Source organism: Osmerus eperlanus, chromosome 6, assembly GCF_963692335.1.
Source record: "Osmerus eperlanus chromosome 6, fOsmEpe2.1, whole genome shotgun sequence".
Classification (NCBI taxonomy): domain Eukaryota; kingdom Metazoa; phylum Chordata; class Actinopteri; order Osmeriformes; family Osmeridae; genus Osmerus; species Osmerus eperlanus.
The window spans coordinates 3,012,881-3,036,109 of NC_085023.1; the positions used below are offsets into that span (position 1 = coordinate 3,012,881).

A 23,229-nucleotide genomic window follows, 5' to 3' on the forward strand; every position below is an offset into this window, starting at 1 on the left:
CCCGTTTGTCAGAGAAATGCAGGTCTACACCGCTGTGAATCATACTTCTGTAGCATCACTGGTCTAAACTGCTGTGAATCATACTTCTGTAGTATCGCTGGTCTACACCGCTGTGAATCATACTTCTGTTGCATCACTGGCGCCGGATGAAGCTTATATAATCACCGACCGTGTGTTCACAAAGCCAAGCCTTCCTGTGTGGTGGATATGGAGTGAATCACAGAGGAGAGCTTCGTGAGTCAGAGTGTGATAGGGGAGAGGAATCAGCTGTACCCACACAGATTCACCTTAATGTATTCAGCAGGAGATTCTCGTGGCGGTTCTCCTCCGGTAGCGGGGTTCTGCACTATTTATACATTTCACAGCCTTCTCCTTTAATCAGTTCCTCGGCACCGCAACCAGCAATTAGCCTCTCGCATTCCGACCTGAACAACTCTTGGAAGAAAAGGAATTGTGGAAGTTCAAGAGTCTCTAATCACTAATATCGTCATGGCAGCCGAGGTGTGACAACACACATTCACAGAGTTATTATAACAGTCCAAAAGGTCAGGAGGTCTGTCACGTTTTCTATTTTTCTTCTCCTGTCTAAAGCACTCTGCCAGCGCGGATCCATGGGAGGCTTCAAGCACGTCCGCCCTGTACGGAGAACAAAAGCAGCACTCAGTCCGACCCTCTCCCCGCGAGAATACCTGCGCCTGCAGGGGTCCCGGAGCGCGAGGTGAAAACGAGGCTCGCGTTATCCAACACACATCAAAACTCTCTTCAGAAATCAGGTCGTCGTGGCGTCGGCTTCCAGCTGACAAAAATACCACAAAAAAACTGCAAAGGGAATCGCGATTGCCCGGTGACTCGATAAGATCTGTTCTCCACTCCCCGTACATGGCTGAGAGAACGGGGAGCAGGCTGGGGGGGTAAGGCGTGGTACATGGCTGAGGGAACGGGGAGCAGGCTGGGGGGGTGAGGCGTGGTACATGGCTGAGGGAACGGGGAGCAGGCTGGGGGGGTGAGGCGTGGTACATGGCTGAGGGAACAGGGAGCAGGCTGGGGGGGTGAGGCGTGGTACATGGCTGAGGGAACGGGGAGCAGGCTGGGGGGGTGAGGCGTGGTACATGGCTGAGGGAACGGGGAGCAGGCTGGGGGGGTGAGGCGTGGAGGAAGCCATTGCTTGGCTGGAGGAGCGGCTCCAAGGCTGACAGTAATCAGATATGTCTGCGTCCTCCTCTGCTGGGTCCTTCTGGACATCATTTTATGAAATAGTCAGAACTTGTGTTGTGGCAGAAGGAGCAGGATTTATTTCAGCGAAGAGGAAGAATCAGAGGTGGCCAAGAGGGAGGCAGGAGACAGACTGGGATGGAGAGATGGAGCGGGATAGGAGGAGAGAGAAAGACAGAGATAGACACAGAAAGAGAGAGAGGGTGAGAGAGAGAGGAAGAGAGACAGTGAGAGACAGATACAGAGAGGCTCCACAGGTCGATCAAAGCGGAGCTACTGCGCTGCAGTCCCAGACGGGGACATTTAGGAACAAATACAGCTGCTGAGGTTTAGCACACCTGCTGGAAACACTCACACACACACTCACACACACACACACACACACACACACACACACACGCCCTCCCTAGCAGCATACCCCAGTTCCACCAGGCGTGGCTGTGTGGTGGCCTGCAGCCCCGGTGACCCCCAGGCAGGAAGCACCATTACCTGTGTTACACTGACTGGGCCCCTAATGACCACAGCTAATGACCCCTTCCTTCCCTACGGCTGTCTGAAACCCCCCTCTCCTTTCCTCCTCCATCATCTGGGGTCTGCCCGCTTGTTACTGGGCTTGGAGAAATGAGGTAACAGACAGAAAGAAGTGCATTGGAGATTAGATGGATTTGCCTTCTGCACCGGGGCACCATCCTGTTCTTACGTTACTGGAAAGGAAATCAAAAGAGATACATAGAAAATGTATCTCTTTTATAGATAATCGCGTGCTGGCTCTCAGAATGGCCTGAGGAAGGAAGGAGAGGAAGAGGGCTGTCTGTCTGTGTCCAGACAGGGCTGTGTGTGTGTGTGTGTGTGTGTGTGTGTGCATGCGTGTGTGTGTGCGTGAGACTGTCAATCTGTTCACCAAGGTCTTGTCTACATGACTGTGAGAAGAGCCAACATTTTCCATTTGGGACTTTAGAGTTATTTGATGTTATGTCCGATGGGGGCCACTGTAATACATCGCTCTAGCCAGCTTGCCGTGAGCATGTTTCTAACTCCCGGCACCACAGTAGGGGCCGATGGGAAAATTGTGCAGCGTTTTTGTTCATTTCATCTGATCGATCTCATAATCCTTTTCCAAAAAGTAGAAATGCCTGTGACTGACTGGAGATCATGGTTCAGTACGAATACATGTACCGTAACACCCCTAGCATACGTGTGTGTGTGGGTCTCACCAGCAGGACAGCTGCAGGAGGCGTGCCCGTCGGGGTGCGCCTGGCAGGTGGAGCCGTGCAGGCAGGGCTGGAGGCGCGGGTGGCAGGGGTCCAGGGGCTGGGCGCAGCGGGGGCCCGTGTAGAGGGGAGGACAGCTGCAGGAGAACAGCCCTGGCTCCGGTGACTCCACGCACAGGGCCCCGTTCAGACACGGCCCCGAGGCGCACTCCTCCACGTCCTCACCGCAGTCCTCACCCGTCCAGCCCACTGGACACACACACCTGGGGGAGGAGTTAGAGCTCAGACACACAGCTGGGGGCGGAGCCACAACTCAGACACACCTGGGGGTGGGGCCACAGCTCAGACACACCTGGGGGCGGGGCCACACTTCATAGGGAGTGAGCGGGGGAGGGGTGATTGGGGGAGGGGGTGAGCAGGGGAGGGGTGATTGGGGGAGGGGGTGAGCGGGGGAGGGGTGATTGGGGGAGCGGGAGAGGGGTGATTGGGGGAGGGGGGGAGCGGGGGAGGGGTGATTGGGGGAGGGGTTGAGCGGGGGAGGGAGTGAGCGGGGGAGGGGTGATTGGGGGAGGGGTGATCGGGGGTGAGCGGGGCAAGGAGTGAGCGGGGTTAATGTACCACCGGACCAAGCAGCAGGGCACTGTACACAGCCGACTCTGGGACACGCAGGGTTAAACCTCAGACGAGGAATTAAATAAATGTACGCATGGTCGGGTGGGTTCACCTTCAGCACCCCACACACGCACGCACCCACACACGCACCCACACGCACCCCCACACACGCACGCACCCCCACACACGCACGCACCCCCACACACGCACGCACCCCCACACACGCACGCACCCCCACACACGCACGCACCCCCACACACGCACGCACCCCCACACACGCACGCACCCACACACACGCACGCACGCACCCACACACACGCACGCACCCCCACACACGCACGCACCCACACACACGCACGCACCCACACACACGCACGCACCCACACACACGCACGCACCCACACACACGCACGCACCCACACACGCACCCCCACACACACACGCACGCACCCACACACACACGCACCCACACGCACGCACGCACCCACACACGCACCCACACACACGCACCCCCACACACACACGCACCCACTCACACGCACCCCCACCCACACACGCACCCCCACACACACACGCACGCACCCACACACACACGCACCCACACGCACGCACGCACCCACACACACACACGCACGCACCCACACACACACGCACCCACACGCACGCACGCACCCACACACGCACCCACACACACGCACCCCCACACACACACGCACCCACTCACACGCACCCCCACACACACACGCACCCCCACACACACACGCACCCACTCACACACACGCACGCACCCACGCACGCACCCACACACGCACCCACTCACACGCACCCCCACACACACACGCACCCCCACACACACACGCACGCACCCACGCACGCACCCACACACGCACCCACTCACACGCACCCCCACACACACACGCACCCCCACACACACACGCACCCCCACACACACACGCACCCCCACACACACACGCACCCCCACACACGCACGCACCCCCACACACACACGCACCCCCACACACACACGCACCCCCACACACACACGCACCCCCACACACACACGCACCCCCACACACACAGGCACCCCCACACACACACGCACCCACACACACACGCACACACCCACGCACGCACCCACACACGCACCCACTCACACGCACCCCCACACACACACGCACCCCCACACACACACGCACCCCCACACACACACGCACCCCCACACACACACACGCACACACACACGCACCCCCACACACACACACACGCACACACACACGCACGCACCCACACACACGCACCCCCACACACGCACCCCCACACACACACGCACCCCCACACACACACGCACCCCCACACACACACGCACCCCCACACACACACGCACGCACCCACGCACGCACCCACACACGCACCCACTCACACGCACCCCCACACACACACGCACCCCCACACACACACGCACCCCCACACACACACGCACCCCCACACACACACGCACCCCCACACACACACGCACCCACACACACACGCACGCACCCACACACGCACCCACTCACACGCACCCCCACACACACACGCACCCCCACACACACACGCACCCCCACACACACACGCACCCCCACACACACACGCACCCCCACACACACACGCACCCACACACACACGCACGCACCCACGCACGCACCCACACACGCACCCACTCACACGCACCCCCACACACACACGCACCCCCACACACACACGCACCCCCACACACACACGCACCCCCACACACACACACGCACACACACACGCACCCCCACACACACACACACGCACACACACACGCACGCACCCACACACACGCACCCACACACACGCACCCACACACACGCACCCCCACACACACACGCACCCCCACACACACACGCACCCCCACACACACACGCACCCCCACACACACACGCACGCACCCACGCACGCACCCACACACGCACCCACTCACACGCACCCCCACACACACACGCACCCCCACACACACACGCACGCACCCACGCACGCACCCACACACGCACCCACTCACACGCACCCCCACACACACACGCACCCCCACACACACACGCACCCCCACACACACACGCACCCCCACACACACACGCACCCCCACACACACACGCACCCCCACACACACACGCACCCCCACACACACACACGCACACACACACGCACCCCCACACACACACGCACCCACACACACGCACCCCCACACACACACGCACCCACACACATGCACCCCCACACACATACGCACCCCCACACACATACGCACCCACACACACACACGCACCCCCACCCCCACACACGCACCCACACACACACACGCACCCCCACACACACACACACGCACCCACACACACACGCACCCCCACACACACGCACCCCCACGCGCACCCCCACACACACACACGCACCCCCACACGCACTCACACACACACACACATGCACCCCCACAAACACACGCACCCACACACACACCCTTCAGCACCCCACACACACACGCACCCACACACATGCACCCCCACACACATGCGCACCCCCACACACATACGCACCCACACACACGCACCCACACACACGCACCCCCACACACACACGCACCCCCACACACACACACACGCACCCACACACACACGCACCCCCACACACACACGCACCCACACACACACACGCACCCCCACACACACACACACGCACCCACACACACACGCACCCCCACACACACACGCACCCCCACACGCACCCCCACACACACACACGCACCCCCACACGCACTCACACACACACACACACATGCACCCCCACAAACACACGCACCCACACACACACCCTTCAGCACCCCACACACACACGCACCCACACACATACGCACCCCCACACACATACGCACCCACACACACGCACCCACACACACGCACCCCCACACACGCACCCACACACACACACGCACCCCCACACACACACACACGCACCCACACACACACGCACCCCCACACACACACGCACCCCCACACACACACACACACACGCACCCCCACACGCATACGCACACACACACACATGCACCCCCACAAACACACGCACCCACACACACACCCTTCAGCACCCCACACACACACGCACCCACACACATGCACCCCCACACACATACGCACCCCCACACACATACGCACCCACACACACGCACCCACACACACGCACCCCCACACACACACGCACCCCCACACACCCTTAGGCACCCCCCCCCTCCCTCTGGTGGAATCCAGCTCCTACTTGTATCCATGGAGGAGGTCGATGCAGGTGGCGTTGTTCAGGCAGGGCAGGGCGGAGCACTCGTCAGTCTCCACGTGGCAGAACTCCCCCTCCCACCCTGGGAGACACACACAGCGGTACCTCTGGAACACACACGGGGACCAGGTTACCATGGGATACCACAGAGACACACACACAGCGGTACCTCTGGAACACACACGGGGACCAGGTTACCATGGGATACCACAGAGACACACACAGCGGTACCTCTGGAACACACACGGGGACCAGGTTACCATGGGATACCACAGAGACACACACACAGCGGTACCTCTGGAACACACACGGGGACCAGGTTACCATGGGATACCACAGAGACACACACACAGCGGTACCTCTGGAACACACACGGGGACCAGGTTACCATGGGATACCACAGAGACACACACAGCGGTACCTCTGGAACACACACGGGGACCAGGTTACCATGGGATACCACAGAGACACACACACAGCGGTACCTCTGGAACACACACGGGGACCAGGTTACCATGGGATACCACAGAGACACACACAGCGGTACCTCTGGAACACACACGGGGACCAGGTTACCATGGGATACCACAGAGACACACACACAGCGGTACCTCTGGAACACACACGGGGACCAGGTTACCATGGGATACCACAGAGACACACACAGCGGTACCTCTGGAACACACACGGGGACCAGGTTACCATGGGATACCACAGAGACACACACAGCGGTACCTCTGGAACACACACGGGGACCAGGTTACCATGGGATACCACAGAGACACACACAGCGGTACCTCTGGAACACACACGGGGACCAGGTTACCATGGGATACCACAGAGACACACACACAGCGGTACCTCTGGAACACACACGGGGACCAGGTTACCATGGGATACCACAGAGACACACACAGCGGTACCTCTGGAACACACACGGGGACCAGGTTACCATGGGATACCACAGAGACACACACAGCGGTACCTCTGGAACACACACGGGGACCAGGTTACCATGGGATACCACAGAGACACACACAGCGGTACCTCTGGAACACACACGGGGACCAGGTTACCATGGGATACCACAGAGACACACACAGCGGTACCTCTGGAACACACACGGGGACCAGGTTACCATGGGATACCACAGAGACACACACAGCGGTACCTCTGGAACACACACGGGGACCAGGTTACCATGGGATACCACAGAGACACACACAGCGGTACCTCTGGAACACACACGGGGACCAGGTTACCATGGGATACCACAGAGACACACACAGCGGTACCTCTGGAACACACACGGGGACCAGGTTACCATGGGATACCACAGAGACACACACAGCGGTACCTCTGGAACACACACGGGGACCAGGTTACCATGGGATACCACAGAGACACACACAGCGGTACCTCTGGAACACACACGGGGACCAGGTTACCATGGGATACCACAGAGACACACACAGCGGTACCTCTGGAACACACACGGGGACCAGGTTACCATGGGATACCACAGAGACACACACAGCGGTACCTCTGGAACACACACGGGGACCAGGTTACCATGGGATACCACAGTGACACCACAGCACCACACTGGAACACTACAACACCGCCACGCAACACTACTAAATAATAATAACAATTATTGGGGTGTGCTTGCCTTTGGCCAGCACAAACCATTGTTCTCTCACATATAAATATTTATGATTGATATTTATTATTTTCCCACCCCTAAGGATCCCTCAATATTTTGACTACATAGACAATGTCGGTGTCAAAATGTTAACTACTAGACTTCTGCAGTGTGGGAATCGCAGGAGCCTACCAGTCGAAGGGCGTACAAAAAGTACACCCCACAATTTCCCGAGAAATTGTACCTCTTTAGTTGTAATTATTCATTATAATGATTATCATTATGATTGATTTTATTTGTAATGTGCCTTTCACTCAAAGAGCAACAAATACTATTATATAACTAGAGAGGGTACAATTTCTGGGGAAATTGTAGGGTGTGCTTGCTTGCGTCGGTTGGACAGGGGTCCGTTTTTTAATTACATTTTTACAACTGATATTTCTGTATTTTATATAAAAATGCATACTTATTATTTATAAAGATTACATAGATTTAAAAGCATTTTTTTTTGCTGCTCATTTACAACTGAAAATACGAGTGAAGTGTAAAATGAAATGGATGTCTTCTCATTTCCCCTGCAAGAGGCAGCCTCAACGTTGAATCAAAACGAATAAATTTGGCAGACCGGTGTACAAATTGACCTAATCTCTATGACTTAAACGTCCTTTTAAGTTTTTCCCTTCTCGTGATATTTTCATGCATTTAGCCTACTCATTGCATTCATTCATTAATAAAGAACCCCCTTTGAAGATTATTCTACGACGTTACCCGGCAGTAGAAGATGGAATCGCGATTCAAACAGTACCATCTGCTAACTGAAAATATGCCCCCAAAAACGTAAATAAGCTTGACATTTATTTAGTGGAAAATCGCTCATTCATAAAAAGCTCACTGGTAGCGACCATTGTCAGTAACAACGCAAAATGCGATATAGCCCTGTGTGGAGAAGCTGCCCCGGTAAATTCTACTACTACGGTACAGTACTAGACTACTGCTGTGTTCGTCTCGGTAGCGATTGCGTTGGTTGAATTTGATTAAACGTTCCGTTGTACGGTTTAAGATGAAATTTATTATTTTCATGAACAGATTGACAAAGTTTAGGCTGTAGCAATGAAGTTCAGTTTAGTAGTTAGATAGACTTTTGATTTAAGTAAGTGGAGTGCCGAACATGTTCTGTCGCCGTTTGACTTCCTAAACAGCTATGTATGTTAGATGTTTTTGTCGTGTGTCTCGCGTAGGCTACAGCGTTGCAGTGATACACTGGATTGAAACCACAGGTAATGATAATTTCACCCACAAATCGTTTACTTGTAATCTAATGTCATAATAAATCCTACAACGAAAATGTATATGTGAGGAATGTTTATTTTAACGAGTGTAAACAGATACATCATAGACCACTGTAGTATGTGTTGCCCGGGCAACAGAGGCTAATGTCATGATGCTAATATTTCAGTGAAATAGTAGACTACCGTTTCCGAAAGTAGATGTGGGCTTACTTCCTTAATAATATCAGCTAATATTGTACATTACACATCACAATTGTGTGTCATATCACAAAGTAAAAGGAGTAAATAGTTATCACCCTGGCCTCTTTGCTTGTGGCGTTCCTGCAGCTGCCTTGCAGTAAAGCTATAGTTAGCCTAGCTATCCCCCAAGTTAACAGATGCGAAACGAATGTTCTGCTACAGGTAGTCACGCGTGTTTTCGTGACGTTAGTGACGTAGTGACGTTAGTAACGTCAGTGACTGTGGCTAGCAAATTAGCCACCGTTAGCTTCACTTTTTGCCACAAAAACTTAACTTAAGCCCAAACCATGCAACGGAACGTAAATTCCAATAGAAGCAACGCAATCGCTACCAAGACGAACCTTTTGACACCGCCGTTGTGTATGTAGGCCAAATATTGACTGAGTTTTAGGGGGGCGAAAATAAACAATAAATAAATAAATATATATGGTAGTTTTGTATGGTAATAGTAATTTATGTGAGAGAACAAAGGTTGTGCTCTCGCCGAAGGCAAAGCACACCCAATTACAACCAAATAACACTACCTATGCTATTGCCATACAACACTACCATACAACACTATAACATTATCATACAACACTACCATACAACACTATAACACTATCATACAACACTACCATACAACACTACCATACAACACTACCATACAACACTATTATACAACACTACCATACAACACTATAACACTATCATACAACACTACCATACAACACTACCATACAACACTATCATACAACACTATTATACAACACTACCATACAACACTACCATACAACACTATCATACAACACTATTATACAACACTATCATACAACACTATCATACAACACTACCATACAATACTATCATACAACACTACCATACAACACCACCATACAACACTACCCTACAACACTACCATACAACACTATCATACAACACTACCATACAACACAATCATACAACATTACCATACAACACTATTATACAACACTACCATACAACACTACCATACAACACTACCATACAACACTATCATATAGCAGCACGACATACGACCATGTGATCCTGGTATACACTTCTACCATAAAATATTCCAATGTAATATTACCCTGCAATATTACTAAATAACACTACCATATTAAACTACCATTTCATATAAGTATTATATTGTATGTATATGGTAGTTTTGTATGGTAATAGTAATATATGTGAGAGAACAAAGGTTGTGCTCTCGCCGAAGGCTTGAGCACACCCAATAATATATATGTGAGAGAACAAAGGTTGTGCCCTTGCCGAAGGCAAAGCACACCCAATTACAACCAAATAACACTACCTATGCTATTGCCATACAACACTACCATACAACACTATAACATTATCATACAACACTACCATACAACACTATAACACTATCATACAACACTACCATACAACACTACCATACAACACTACCATACAACACTATTATACAACACTACCATACAACACTATAACACTATCATACAACACTATCATACAACACTACCATACAACACTACCATACAACACTATCATACAACACTATTATACAACACTACCATACAACACTATCATACAACACTACCCTACAACACTATCATACAACACTATCATACAACACTACCATACAACACAATCATACAACATTACCATACAACACTATCATACAACACTATCATACAACACTATCATACAACACTATCATACAACACTATCATACAACACTATCATACAACAATACCATACAACACTACCATACAACACTACCATACAACACTATCATACAACACTATCATACAACACTACCATACAACACCACCATACAACACCATCATACAACACTATCATACAACACCATCATGCAACACCATCATACAACACTATCATACAACACTACCATACAACACCATCATACAACACCATCATACAAAACTATCATACAACACTACCATACAACACTATCATACAACACTACCATACAACACTATCATACAACACTATCATACACTACCATACAACACTACCATACAACACTAGCATACAACACTACCATACAACACTACCATACAACACTACCATACAACACTACCATACAACACTACCATACAACACTACCATACAACACTACCATACAACACCACCATACAACACCATCATACAACACTATCATACAACACCACCATACAACACCATCATACAACACCATCATACAACACCACCATAAAACACCACCATACAACACCACCATACAACACCATCATACAACACTACCATACAACACTACCATACAACACTATCATACAACACTACCATACAACACTACCATACAACACTACCATACAACACTATCATACAACACTACCATACAACACTACCATACAACACTACCATACAACACTACCATACAACACTATCATACAACACTACCATACAACACTACCATACAACACTACCATACAACACTACCATACAACACTATCATACAACACTACCATACAACACTATCATACAACACTACCATACAACACTACCATACAACACTATCATACAACACTATCATACAACACTACCATACAACACTATCATACAACACTATCACACAACACTATCATACAACACTACCATACAACACTACCATACAACACCACCATAAAACACCACCATACAACACCACCATACAACACCATCATACAACACTATCATACAACACTACCATACAACACTATCATACAACACTATCATACAACACTACCATACAACACCACCATACAACACTATCATACAACACTATCATACAACACCACCATACAACACCACCATACAACACTACCATACAACACTACCATACAACACTATCATATAGCAGCACGACATAAGACCATGTGATCCTGGTATACACTTCTACCATAAAATATTCCAATGTAATATTACCCTGCAATATTACTAAATAACACTACCATATTAAACTACCATTTCATATAAGTATTATATTGTATGTATATGGTAGTTTTGTATGGTAATAGTAATTGTATATGTTTGAAAACTCAAATGCAAAACTACCTTATAACACTACAATATAAAACTACCATACAACACTACCTTATTACGTTACTATTTCCAACAATATAGTGTTTCATAGAGTATCCATCAGGTGTAATAAGGTTGTGGCATTTATATAACTCTCTCATCATATTCATTGTTCCAGCAATCCACCAACATGTATAACATGTGATGTGTCATGTGCATAAGGGGCCACATCAGTCTCCTGCTCGCTGCTCCTCCTCCTCTCCTCCCCTCCACCCCCCCCCCCCCCTCCACCCCCCCCCTCCACCCCCCTCCACCCCCCCCCCCCTTTTCACTGTGGTTAATGATATGCATGTGAATGTTTTAAACACATCTCTGGCACACCACCCACTCTGACACAGACCTCTCCTGTGAAAATGTGTTTAAGCTGTGGAAAAGTCACGCTTGTCTTACAATGTGCTGCTTTCTGCTCCACAGATGCAGTGTTCCTCCCGCCCACCAGTCTCCTAGAAAATCCGCATGCTTGCCTTCAAAGCACCAAAGGGTGCTAGGTCCTTGGCACGCATATGTTACCCCTCTATATGCAAATGATTTTAAATGATTGTAAAAATCCCCCCCCCCCAAAAAAAACAAAACAAAACAAACATCAACAAGCGTTATGCAAAATCTTTGTCAGGAAAACACTTTGCTGTAACAGAGAGTTGAGACTGGAGATCTTGGGAGGATGTGAACAACCCCACAATCATTTGCATGTTTAAAAACCTCCTGAGCCAAATCTGGGTGAAATTCACAGCCTAAAGTTATTCTTTTTTCTTTTCTGCCCCCTAGCTCGTCTCCTCCTCCTCCTCCACCCTCTCCTCCTCCACCCTCTCCTCCTCCACCCTCTCCTCCTCCACCCTCTCCTCCTCCACCCTCTCCTCCTCCACCCTCTCCTCCTCCAGCCGCTCCACCTCCCCCCTCATTTAGTCTGTGGGATGCATGTCCTCCAGTTCATCATTAAAATCTTCATTATGATAATTAATCATGGACGAGAGAGATGAATGGTTTGTTTGTCTATTAGTTTTGCCCGGCACAGGTTTAATTTCACGTTTCTTTTGCATACAGAACAAGACAGGTCACATGGTCAAGGGGGATCTGGGATAGCGTTCCTCCACTAATCAGTCAAGGTTTTCAGTAAAAGTCCTGACTGCTGGCTGTCTGGAACATGATAATCTGTATAGCATACATTGGAGGGAGACCGATTCAACTCTTTCTGATATATTCTTTAACAGCGACAGGGTTTATTCATATTAGAGGAAAGAGAAGAGGAGAACAGAAGAGGAGGAGAGAAAAAAACAAAACTAAAGCCATCTTGTGATAAATTAGATGCCTCCAGGAGCCTTAGATTCCTCACCTCTGGCTGTGGTGAATATAATCTCATTTTTGGTGCTAAATCACCTTCAGGGACTGCAATTCTCCTCAATAACACTCAGCTCTGTGGGATACTTTGTTCACAGAAAGAGGGAGGGAGGAAGAGAGAGAGGACACGGAGAGGAGAGAGAGGGAGGAGAGAAGGAAAGAGAGAGGAGGAGAGAGAGGGAGGAGAGAAGAGAGAGAGAGAGTGAGGAGAGAGAGGACAGAGAGAGGGAGAGAGAGAGGACAGAGAGAGGGAGGAGAGAAGGAGAGAGTGAGGAGAGAGAGGGAGACTGAGGGGAGAGAGGGGAGAGAGCGAGGGAGGAGAGAGAGAGAGCAGAGAGATGGAGAGAGGAAGGAGAAAGTGAAAAACAGCCTAGAAAACCAACTGTGAAAAGGCTCCAGAACCTGCCGCTTATTTGAATAATGAGATGAAAACAAACACACTGACACACAAAATACCCCCCCACACACACACACTGACACACACACAAACATCCCCCCCCCCACCACACACACACAAACACACACACCCCCCACACACACACACACAAACACCCCCCCCCACATACACACACACACACACACACACACACTGAGACACACACACATTCACTGACACACTATGTTAAAAGGAGAGGAACAAACTCACTCACACACTAATTTACATGTGAAAATATTTGGACACCCCATGAAATGTTTAGTTGATGAAATATGTGCATATCAATATTTGATCATCTTTTTAAACAAGATCTATAGATACAGATGACATAATTGCATAAGTGTTAACCAAGACATAAGTTATTTAACAAAAACATAACAAAGAGGCCAATTCCTACTGGGAAAAATGTTAGACCATATGCCCTAATGCCTGGTAGTGTGGGCCCTGGTTCTGTGGGCCCTGGTAGTGTGGGCCCTGGTTCTGTGGGCCCTGGTAGTGTGGACCCTGGTAGTGTGGGCCCTGGTTCTGTGGGCCCTGGTAGTGTGGGCCCTGGTAGTGTGGGCCCTGGTTCTGTGGGCCCTGGTAGTGTGGGCCCTGGTAGTGTGGGCCCTGGTTCTGTGGGCCCTGGTAGTGTGGGCCCTGGTAGTGTGGGCCCTGGTTCTGTGGGCCCTGGTAGTTGTGGGCCCTGGTAGTGTGGGCCCTGGTTCTGTGGGCCCTGGTAGTGTGGACCCTGGTAGTGTGGGCCCTGGTAGTGTGGGCCCTGGTAGTGTGGGCCCTGGTTCTGTGGGCCCTGGTAGTGTGGGACCCCTGGTAGTGTGGGCCCTGGTAGTGTGGGCCCTGGTAGTGTGGGCCCTGGTAGTGTGGGCCCTGGTTCTGTGGGCCCTGGTAGTGTGGACCCTGGTAGTGTGGGGCCCTGGTTCTGTGGGCCCTGGTAGTGTGGGCCCTGGTAGTGTGGGGCCCTGGTTCTGTGGGCCCTGGTTCTGTGGGCCCTGGTAGTGTGGGCCCTGGTAGTGTGGGCCCCTGGTAGTGCCCCTGCCTTTGGCTTTCTACCAATCTCGACGTGTTCCCACTCCATGCAGAATGTTATCAGCTGTGAGGCGTTTCAGGTGTATCTTGCATGCACAGCCCAAATGACCACACAGCCTTTCAACAGGATTAAGTCCAGGATTAAGTCCCGGCCTTTGACTTGGCCATTCCAGAACTTTCCACCATTCCAGAACTCACCCATTTCTTTCTTTTGACACATTCCTTGGTGGATTTGCTGGAATGTTTTGGGTCATTGTCATGTTGCATTGTCCACATCCACTTCAGCTTTTGGACAGATGGTCTCACATTTCCCTCAAGCACCGTCTGATACAATGAAGAATTGGTAGTGGATTCTGTGAGAGCGAGCCAGACAGGCCAGACAGCAGCAGCCCCAAACCTCCCACTGCCACCCACATGCTTCACAGCTGGTCTATCTAACATGTCATCATGTCCCTCATGTTTCTCCTCCTGCTCTGAAGTGAAGTGTATCCTCTGGTTCCCAGCTTGGGGAAGGACTGTCTTTACACTGTTTAACACCTAGCAACACACACCCCTACACACCTAGCAACACACACCCCTACACACCTAGCAACACACACCCCCTACACACCTAGCAACACACACCCCTACACACCTAGCAACACACACCCCTACACACCTAGCAACACACAGAAACGCAAACACACAGCAGCACACAGAAACGCAAACACACAGCAGCACACAGTAAACACACACACACACACACCCACAGAGCCGTCCTGCTGTTGCCTGCCCTTCACATCACCCTATGATGAGGCCTGCCCCAGGACGGACACCTCAAAATGAACTGAGATTATACTACATGATAACGAGAGGGAGGGAGGGATAGAGACCAAAGGACAGAGAGAGAAAGTGAGTGAGAGGAGAGAAAGGGATTGTGAGAGTGAGACACAGAGAGAAAGACACAGAGAGAGAGAGAGAGAGAGAGAGAGAGAGAGAGAGAGAGAGAGAGAGAGAGAGAGAGAGAGAGAGAGAGAGAGAGAGAGAGAGAGAGAGAGAGAGAGAGAGAGAGAGAGAGAGAGAGAGAAAGAGAGAGTGAGAGAGTGAGAGAAAGAGAGAGGGGTGGTAGACAGAGAGAGGGCAAAAGAGAGAGAGACCAATGATACAGGGAAACTGCTATGCCAAAATACTTAAATCTCCAGTAAAAATGGGTGGCATATTTCAGGGCATTGGGCTTGGGCCGTGTTCCTACATCACATCAGGACTCAAATGTCTCTATAAGTTATTCATGTGCTGGGAATTAGCAGTGTTAAATTGTAAAACAGTAGAGTGAGATGTCAACCACCACTCAGCCTATCACTGGTCGATGACTCATGCATCAAAATATACTGATCGCATTCACATCTCCAATATCTAAGATCAAACGTGAAACATTAAAACCTCGTGCAACCTAAGACAACAGCCAAGCCATCAGGCACACTTGTTCTTGACCTACTTTGTCCTTAAAGCACCAGTGATGGTATATTCTGCATCATGTGCTTCCATGTTTCCTCCTCCCTGATGCTCTGCTGCTGAAATATAATCATCCCTGATGCTCTGCTGCTGAAATATAATCATCCCTGATGCTCTGCTGCTGAAAGATAATCATCCCTGATGCTCTGCTGCTGAAAGATAATCATCCCTGATGCTCTGCTGCTGAAAGATAATCATCCCTGATGCTCTGCTGCTGAAATATAATCATCCCTGATGCTCTGCTGCTGAAAGATAATCATCCCTGATGCTCTGCTGCTGAAATATATTCATCCCTGATGCTCTGCTGCTGAAATATAATCATCCCTGATGCTCTGCTGCTGAAATATAACCATCCCTGATGCTCTGCTACTGAAATATAATCATCCCTGATGCTCTGCTGCTGAAATATAATCATCCCTGATGCTCTGCTACTGAAATATAATCATCCCTGATGCTCTGCTACTGAAATATAATCATCCCTGATGCTCTGCTGCTGAAATATAATCATCCCTGATGCTCTGCTGCTGAAATATAATCATCCCTGATGCTCTGCTACTGAAAGATAATCATCCCTGATGCTCTGCTGCTGAAATATAATCATCCCTGATGCTCTGCTGCTGAAATATAATCATCCCTGATGCTCTGCTACTGAAATATAATCATCCCTGATGCTCTGCTGCTGAAATATAATCATCCCTGATGCTCTGCTACTGAAATATAATCATCCCTGATGCTCTGCTGCTGAAATATAATCATCCCTGATGCTCTGCTGCTGAAATATAATCATCCCTGATGCTCTGCTGCTGAAAGATAATCATCCCTGATGCTCTGCTGCTGAAAGATAATCATCCCTGATGCTCTGCTGCTGAAATATAATCATCCCTGATGCTCTGCTGCTGAAAGATAATCATCCCTGATGCTCTGCTGCTGAAAGATAATCATCCCTGATGCTCTGCTGCTGAAATATAATCATCCCTGATGCTCTGCTGCTGAAATATAATCATCCCTGATGCTCTGCTGCTGAAATATAAACATCCCTGATGCTCTGCTACTGAAATATAATCATCCCTGATGCTCTGCTGCTGAAATATAATCATCCCTGATGCTCTGCTACTGAAAGATAATCATCCCTGATGCTCTGCTGCTGAAATATAATCATCCCTGATGCTCTGCTGCTGAAATATAATCATCCCTGATGCTCTGCTACTGAAATATAATCATCCCTGATGCTCTGCTGCTGAAATATAATCATCCCTGATGCTCTGCTACTGAAATATAATCATCCCTGATGCTCTGCTGCTGAAATATAATCATCCCTGATGCTCTGCTGCTGAAATATAATCATCCCTGATGCTCTGCTACTGAAATATAATCATCCCTGATGCTCTGCTGCTGAAATATAATCATCCCTGATGCTCTGCTACTGAAATATAATCATCCCTGATGCTCTGCTGCTGAAATATAATCATCCCTGATGCTCTGCTGCTGAAATATAATCATCCCTGATGCTCTGCTACTGAAATAAAATCATCCCTAATGCTCTGCTGCTGAAATATAACCATCCCTGATGCTCTGCTACTGAAATATAATCATCCCTGATGCTCTGCTGCTGAAATATAATCATCCCTGATGCTCTGCTACTGAAATATAATCATCCCTGATGCTCTGCTACTGAAATATAATCATCCCTGATGCTCTGCTGCTGAAATATAATCATCCCTGATGCTCTGCTGCTGAAATATAATCATCCCTGATGCTCTGCTACTGAAATATAATCATCCCTAATGCTCTGCTGCTGAAATATAATCATCGCTGATGCTCTGCTGCTGAAATATAATCATCCCTGATGCTCTGCTGCTGAAATATAATCAACTCTGATGCTCTGCTACTGAAATATAATCATCCCTGATGCTCTGATACTGAAAATGAATCATCCCTGATGCTCTGCTACTGAAATATAATATATAAAAGGGCATTGATGTGGCTCGATGGTGGAATATTACACAGATGAGAACAATGTCACATTAGTAACAACAAATGATAGATAAATGACATGAAAGAGGCAAAGATAAGAGTTCTTCAAGCTAAAAGCATGAACTCTTCTGTGGTCCCACACGAGATGTCTGAACTCTGTCTCTCTCTGTGGCATGTGGTTCCGTGATGTTCCAGAACAACCCAGTGTTTTCAGGACAGCATCACTGTTTTTAATCGCATGACTTGGTACCCGCCTTCTCCTTCTCAGCTGTACTCATTTCTAAATAATTCATCCTCTTTATGCAGATTTTATTAGATTTGATACTTCTTTAAACATGTAGTGTCCCTGTTGATGTACTGTATTCATGTATGGTCCAGGGGTCCAAATCTACTGCAGTCAGGGTCGACTCCAGACAATATCAAAGGGACTTCCGTCAATAAATAGAAGTATATACAATCAAATTAATAAATAAATAACTACATGAATGAGTATTGTCACACTAGCCTTGATAACGCACTTTCATTAGATGGCATTCTCACTAAATACCCACATACACCACAATACACACAGGCATCTACCTTTCTGTTGGTTTCTGGTCACTAATAGCCAAGAAAATTGATTTCTTTCCATCTCCATTTAAACCTCAGACAGGGTGTGAATTATTCATTGGATTTCAATAAACTGCTCCTCTCCTTCCTGAACATGTGTATGAATCCTGAGACCTTGTTTGCAATGTGGACACATGTGGGCTAAGAATGCGGAGAGGGAGAAGGAGAGGGGGGGAGAGAGACAGAGAGAGAGAGACAGAGAGAGAGAGAGCAAAAAACAGAAAGAAGGGAGGTATGGGGAGAGGGGGGGTAGGAGAGGAGGAGAGAAGGAGGGAACAGAGTTCTGACCGAACAGTGGAAGGAAAGAGGACAAGAGAGGATGAATGAAGATGAATGTAGTTCTGCTGTTAAACCGGGAGACGTGGGCCATATTGAGCAGGAGCAGGCAACGTGCTGCTCCTGTGTTCTGTAAGGCTGTCACACGGCTCAGGCCGCAGAGATGGGGAGGGGTGATTTGTGTTCAAGTGTTTTGTACACTGAAACATTGCTAGTCAATACAACCATTAACATTATTCAATGGTAGAATTTCAGGAATTGAAGACTTTGTATGCAAACACAATCCCTGGTCATTACAGTGTGTTATCTACACAGCTACATTCTTAAAGTAAGCCAGAACAGAATGTGGTGATATAAAGACTGGATGACAACGTATTCCATCTCTCTTAGACTGTGTAGCTTGTCTGCCTGCTTGCATTACGTTACACGACTTGTATCCAAAGCAACAACTGCATGTAGAGAGGACAGCAGACAACCATGGATCAGAAGTGCATCGCTCTAACATTATTTATGTGGTCACTTACCAAGTGCAGGTCCAGACATGTGGAGTTGTTGGAGCACATGTTATTGACACAGTCATCAATGTCCTGCTCACACGCCACGCCGGCGTAACCTGGGTTACACAGGCAGTAGAACCCGTCCACCACTGTAACAGAAACGACATGTCAGTAACCAGAAACACCACAAGCATCAGAAACACCCAAAACATCCGAAACACCAGACACATCAGAAACATTACAACCCAGAAACACCAGAAATACCACAACCAGACACTAAAAACATCACAAAGCAAAAACACCACAAACTTCAGAGCCAACAACCAATGCTGTAGAGAAAACACCTATTCTGGATGCTTGTGTTGTAGATGTCCTGTAGACGCTGACATTAGATAACCATTTGCTCCCGTCTGCTCGTCGTGGCTAAGTCTGTTCCGGCGCTGCACGACGTTGTGCGTTTGGATGAGGGTTGCCAGTCCGATTTGCGTTTTTGGGCCGTGCTTTGCGAGCATTGGAACGGTTTGTCGTTGTTTTACAACGACGAGGTGGAGACCTCCAGCGCCATGGCGTTCTACACCGATGAGGCGTTGTCCATTGGGTTTGGGTTTTTTTTCGCGAACGAGTGGTTCAGCGAGTCATGGCCCGTTGAACTGGAGTTTCTGGCGCGCGATTGCAAATCCACAGCATTGTACGAACTGTATCCTATTGTTGTAGCGTGTCTTTTGTGGGGTAAACACTGGTTTAGGAAGAGGATTGTGGTGTTCTGTGATAACGAGGGCACGGTGAACATTATCAACAAGGGTAGATCTTCCGTGGCATTGATTAACAAATTAGTGAGGCGTCTGACCTGGACATGCATCACAGGCAACTTCATGTTGCGGGCCGCATACATTCCTGGGTTACTCAACAATGTGGCTGATGCTCTGTCACGTTTTCAATTTCAGGAGTTCCGGGCACTATGTCCGGAGGCAGAGCCGGGCGGCCTGGTGTGCCCAGCGTTTCAGGAGACACTGTTAGATTAGACAGGTCACTAGACGGCTACATGACGGTCGCTGCTCGATACATGCGAGCAGGCTTAGGCAAGGGCACATTAAAATCCTACGATTGTGCTTGGTTGTATTACTGTTCCTTCTGCCGCACACTCGATACACCCCATCACCCGGTGATCCTGCTTGTCGTATGCGCATACATCGTTCACTGCTTCACTTCCCGGAAGCTCCAGCGTCGACAATCAAGGCAGCGGTGGCCGGCATTCAGTTTCATCTCAGATGTCTGGACCCGTCTGTGCAAAGCCTGTTGGGGAACCCGTCGGTTCGGCTACTATTCAACGGGCTGCGGAAAGAGCGACCGCAAGGCAATGACAGGCGACTTCCCATAACCCTTCCTATACTTCATCACTTGGTGTCAGCGTTGCGGGCGGGTTGTTTTAACGTTCCCACTGATGTCATGCTAGAAGCTGTGTGTATGTACGCAGTGGTGTTGAAACACAGCAAGGGTGTGAAGGCCGGTGTGAGTACTCCTGTCGTCATATCGCGGAATAACTCAGCTTTCTGTCCCCTCTCCTCCATGGCGAAATATCTCCGATGGCGTTCGTCCACGGCAACGAGCGAGCCCCTGTTCGTCACCGATGCTGGGAAAGCCATGACCCGTTACTGGTTCACTGGGAGGCTCGGAATCCTGTGCCGGCGCTGTGGTCTGGACCCCAAGCTGTACACGGCGCACTCGTTCCGGATTGGTGCGGCTATGTCAGCGTCTCAAGTGGTCTCAGCCTCGACGCTGAAAGTCATGGGTCGTTGGTCATCTGCAAGTGTTCAACGTTACATCAGACTGAATGCCACTGATGTTCTGGAAGGCCAGAGGAGAATGGCTTCCACTCTCCCTACCTCTCAATAACATGCTTTCACGTGTGTATCGCATTTTCTTTCACTAATACCATGTATATGTGCATACTAACCATAATAAATGTCGTCAGGTGGCTGGCCGGGCGCGGGTATACAGCAGCACGTAACAGGCGACAAGCACCATCAACGTTGGTAAATCGAGGCCGTGCCTCAGTTGGTAATACGAGGTGTGTCTCAGTTGGTAAGTAGAGGCCGTGCCTCAGTTGGTAAGTAGAGGCCGTGCCTCAGTTGGTATGTTCGAGGCCGTGCCTCAGTAGGTAGGTAGAGGCCGTGCCTCAGTTGGTATGTCGAGGCCGTGCCTCAGTTGGTATGCCGAGGCCGTGCCTCAGTTGGTATGTCGAGGCAGTGCCTCAGTTGGTATGACGAGGCAGTGCCTCAGTTGGTATTTCGAGGCAGCGCCTCAGTTGGTATGACGAGGCGTTGCCTCAGTTGGTATGTCGAGGCCGTGCCTCAGTTCGTATGTCGGGGCAGTGCCTCAGTTGGTATGTCGAGGCAGTGCCTCAGTTGGGATGTCGAGGTTTGCATCAGTTGGTATGTGAGAAAGTGCCTCAGATGGTATTTCGAGGCAGCGCCTCAGTTGGTATGACGAGGCGTTGCCTCAGTTGGTATGTCGAGACCGTGCCTCAGTTGGTATGTCGGGGCAGTGCCTCAGTTGGTATGTCGAGGCAGTGCCTCAGTTGGGATGTCGAGGTTTGCATCAGTTGGTATGTGAGGCAGTGCCTCAGATGGTACCACTTCAATCGATTCATTTCAGTCACGAGATGCATCGGGGCACCAGGGCGCTGGGATTCAATGCTGAGGTATGTATGGGTAACATGACGCTCATCTCATTCTTTTTCAGGGGCACCACCTACACACAGTAGTCTCTTCATGGTCTCGTTTGGCATGTGGTTTTGTGTTGGGGAATGCGTCTCTGCTCGGAGGTCGAGACGGTGTCTCGTTGGATGCGGCAGGGAGCCGATGCGAGCAGAACCACAATGCCAAATCAAATGTACAATCGTGTTTTGTATAGTGTTAAATAAAGTATTCGTAAAGTCATACTGAGTCCTCCTGCCTGAAACAAG

The 23,229-nt window shown here is 49.6% G+C and overlaps 1 protein-coding gene across 1 annotated transcript in view; it reads right to left on the reverse strand.

Annotated features, from left to right (window-relative positions):
* The window catches only part of eys (eyes shut homolog), a 190,205-nt gene that overhangs the window by 109,072 nt on the left and 57,904 nt on the right, over positions 1-23,229 (reverse strand). The window contains 3 exon segments of the mRNA XM_062464477.1: positions 2,427-2,686; positions 6,345-6,466; positions 20,292-20,413. Coding sequence (XP_062320461.1) covers positions 2,427-2,686; positions 6,345-6,466; positions 20,292-20,413 — 504 coding nt within the window.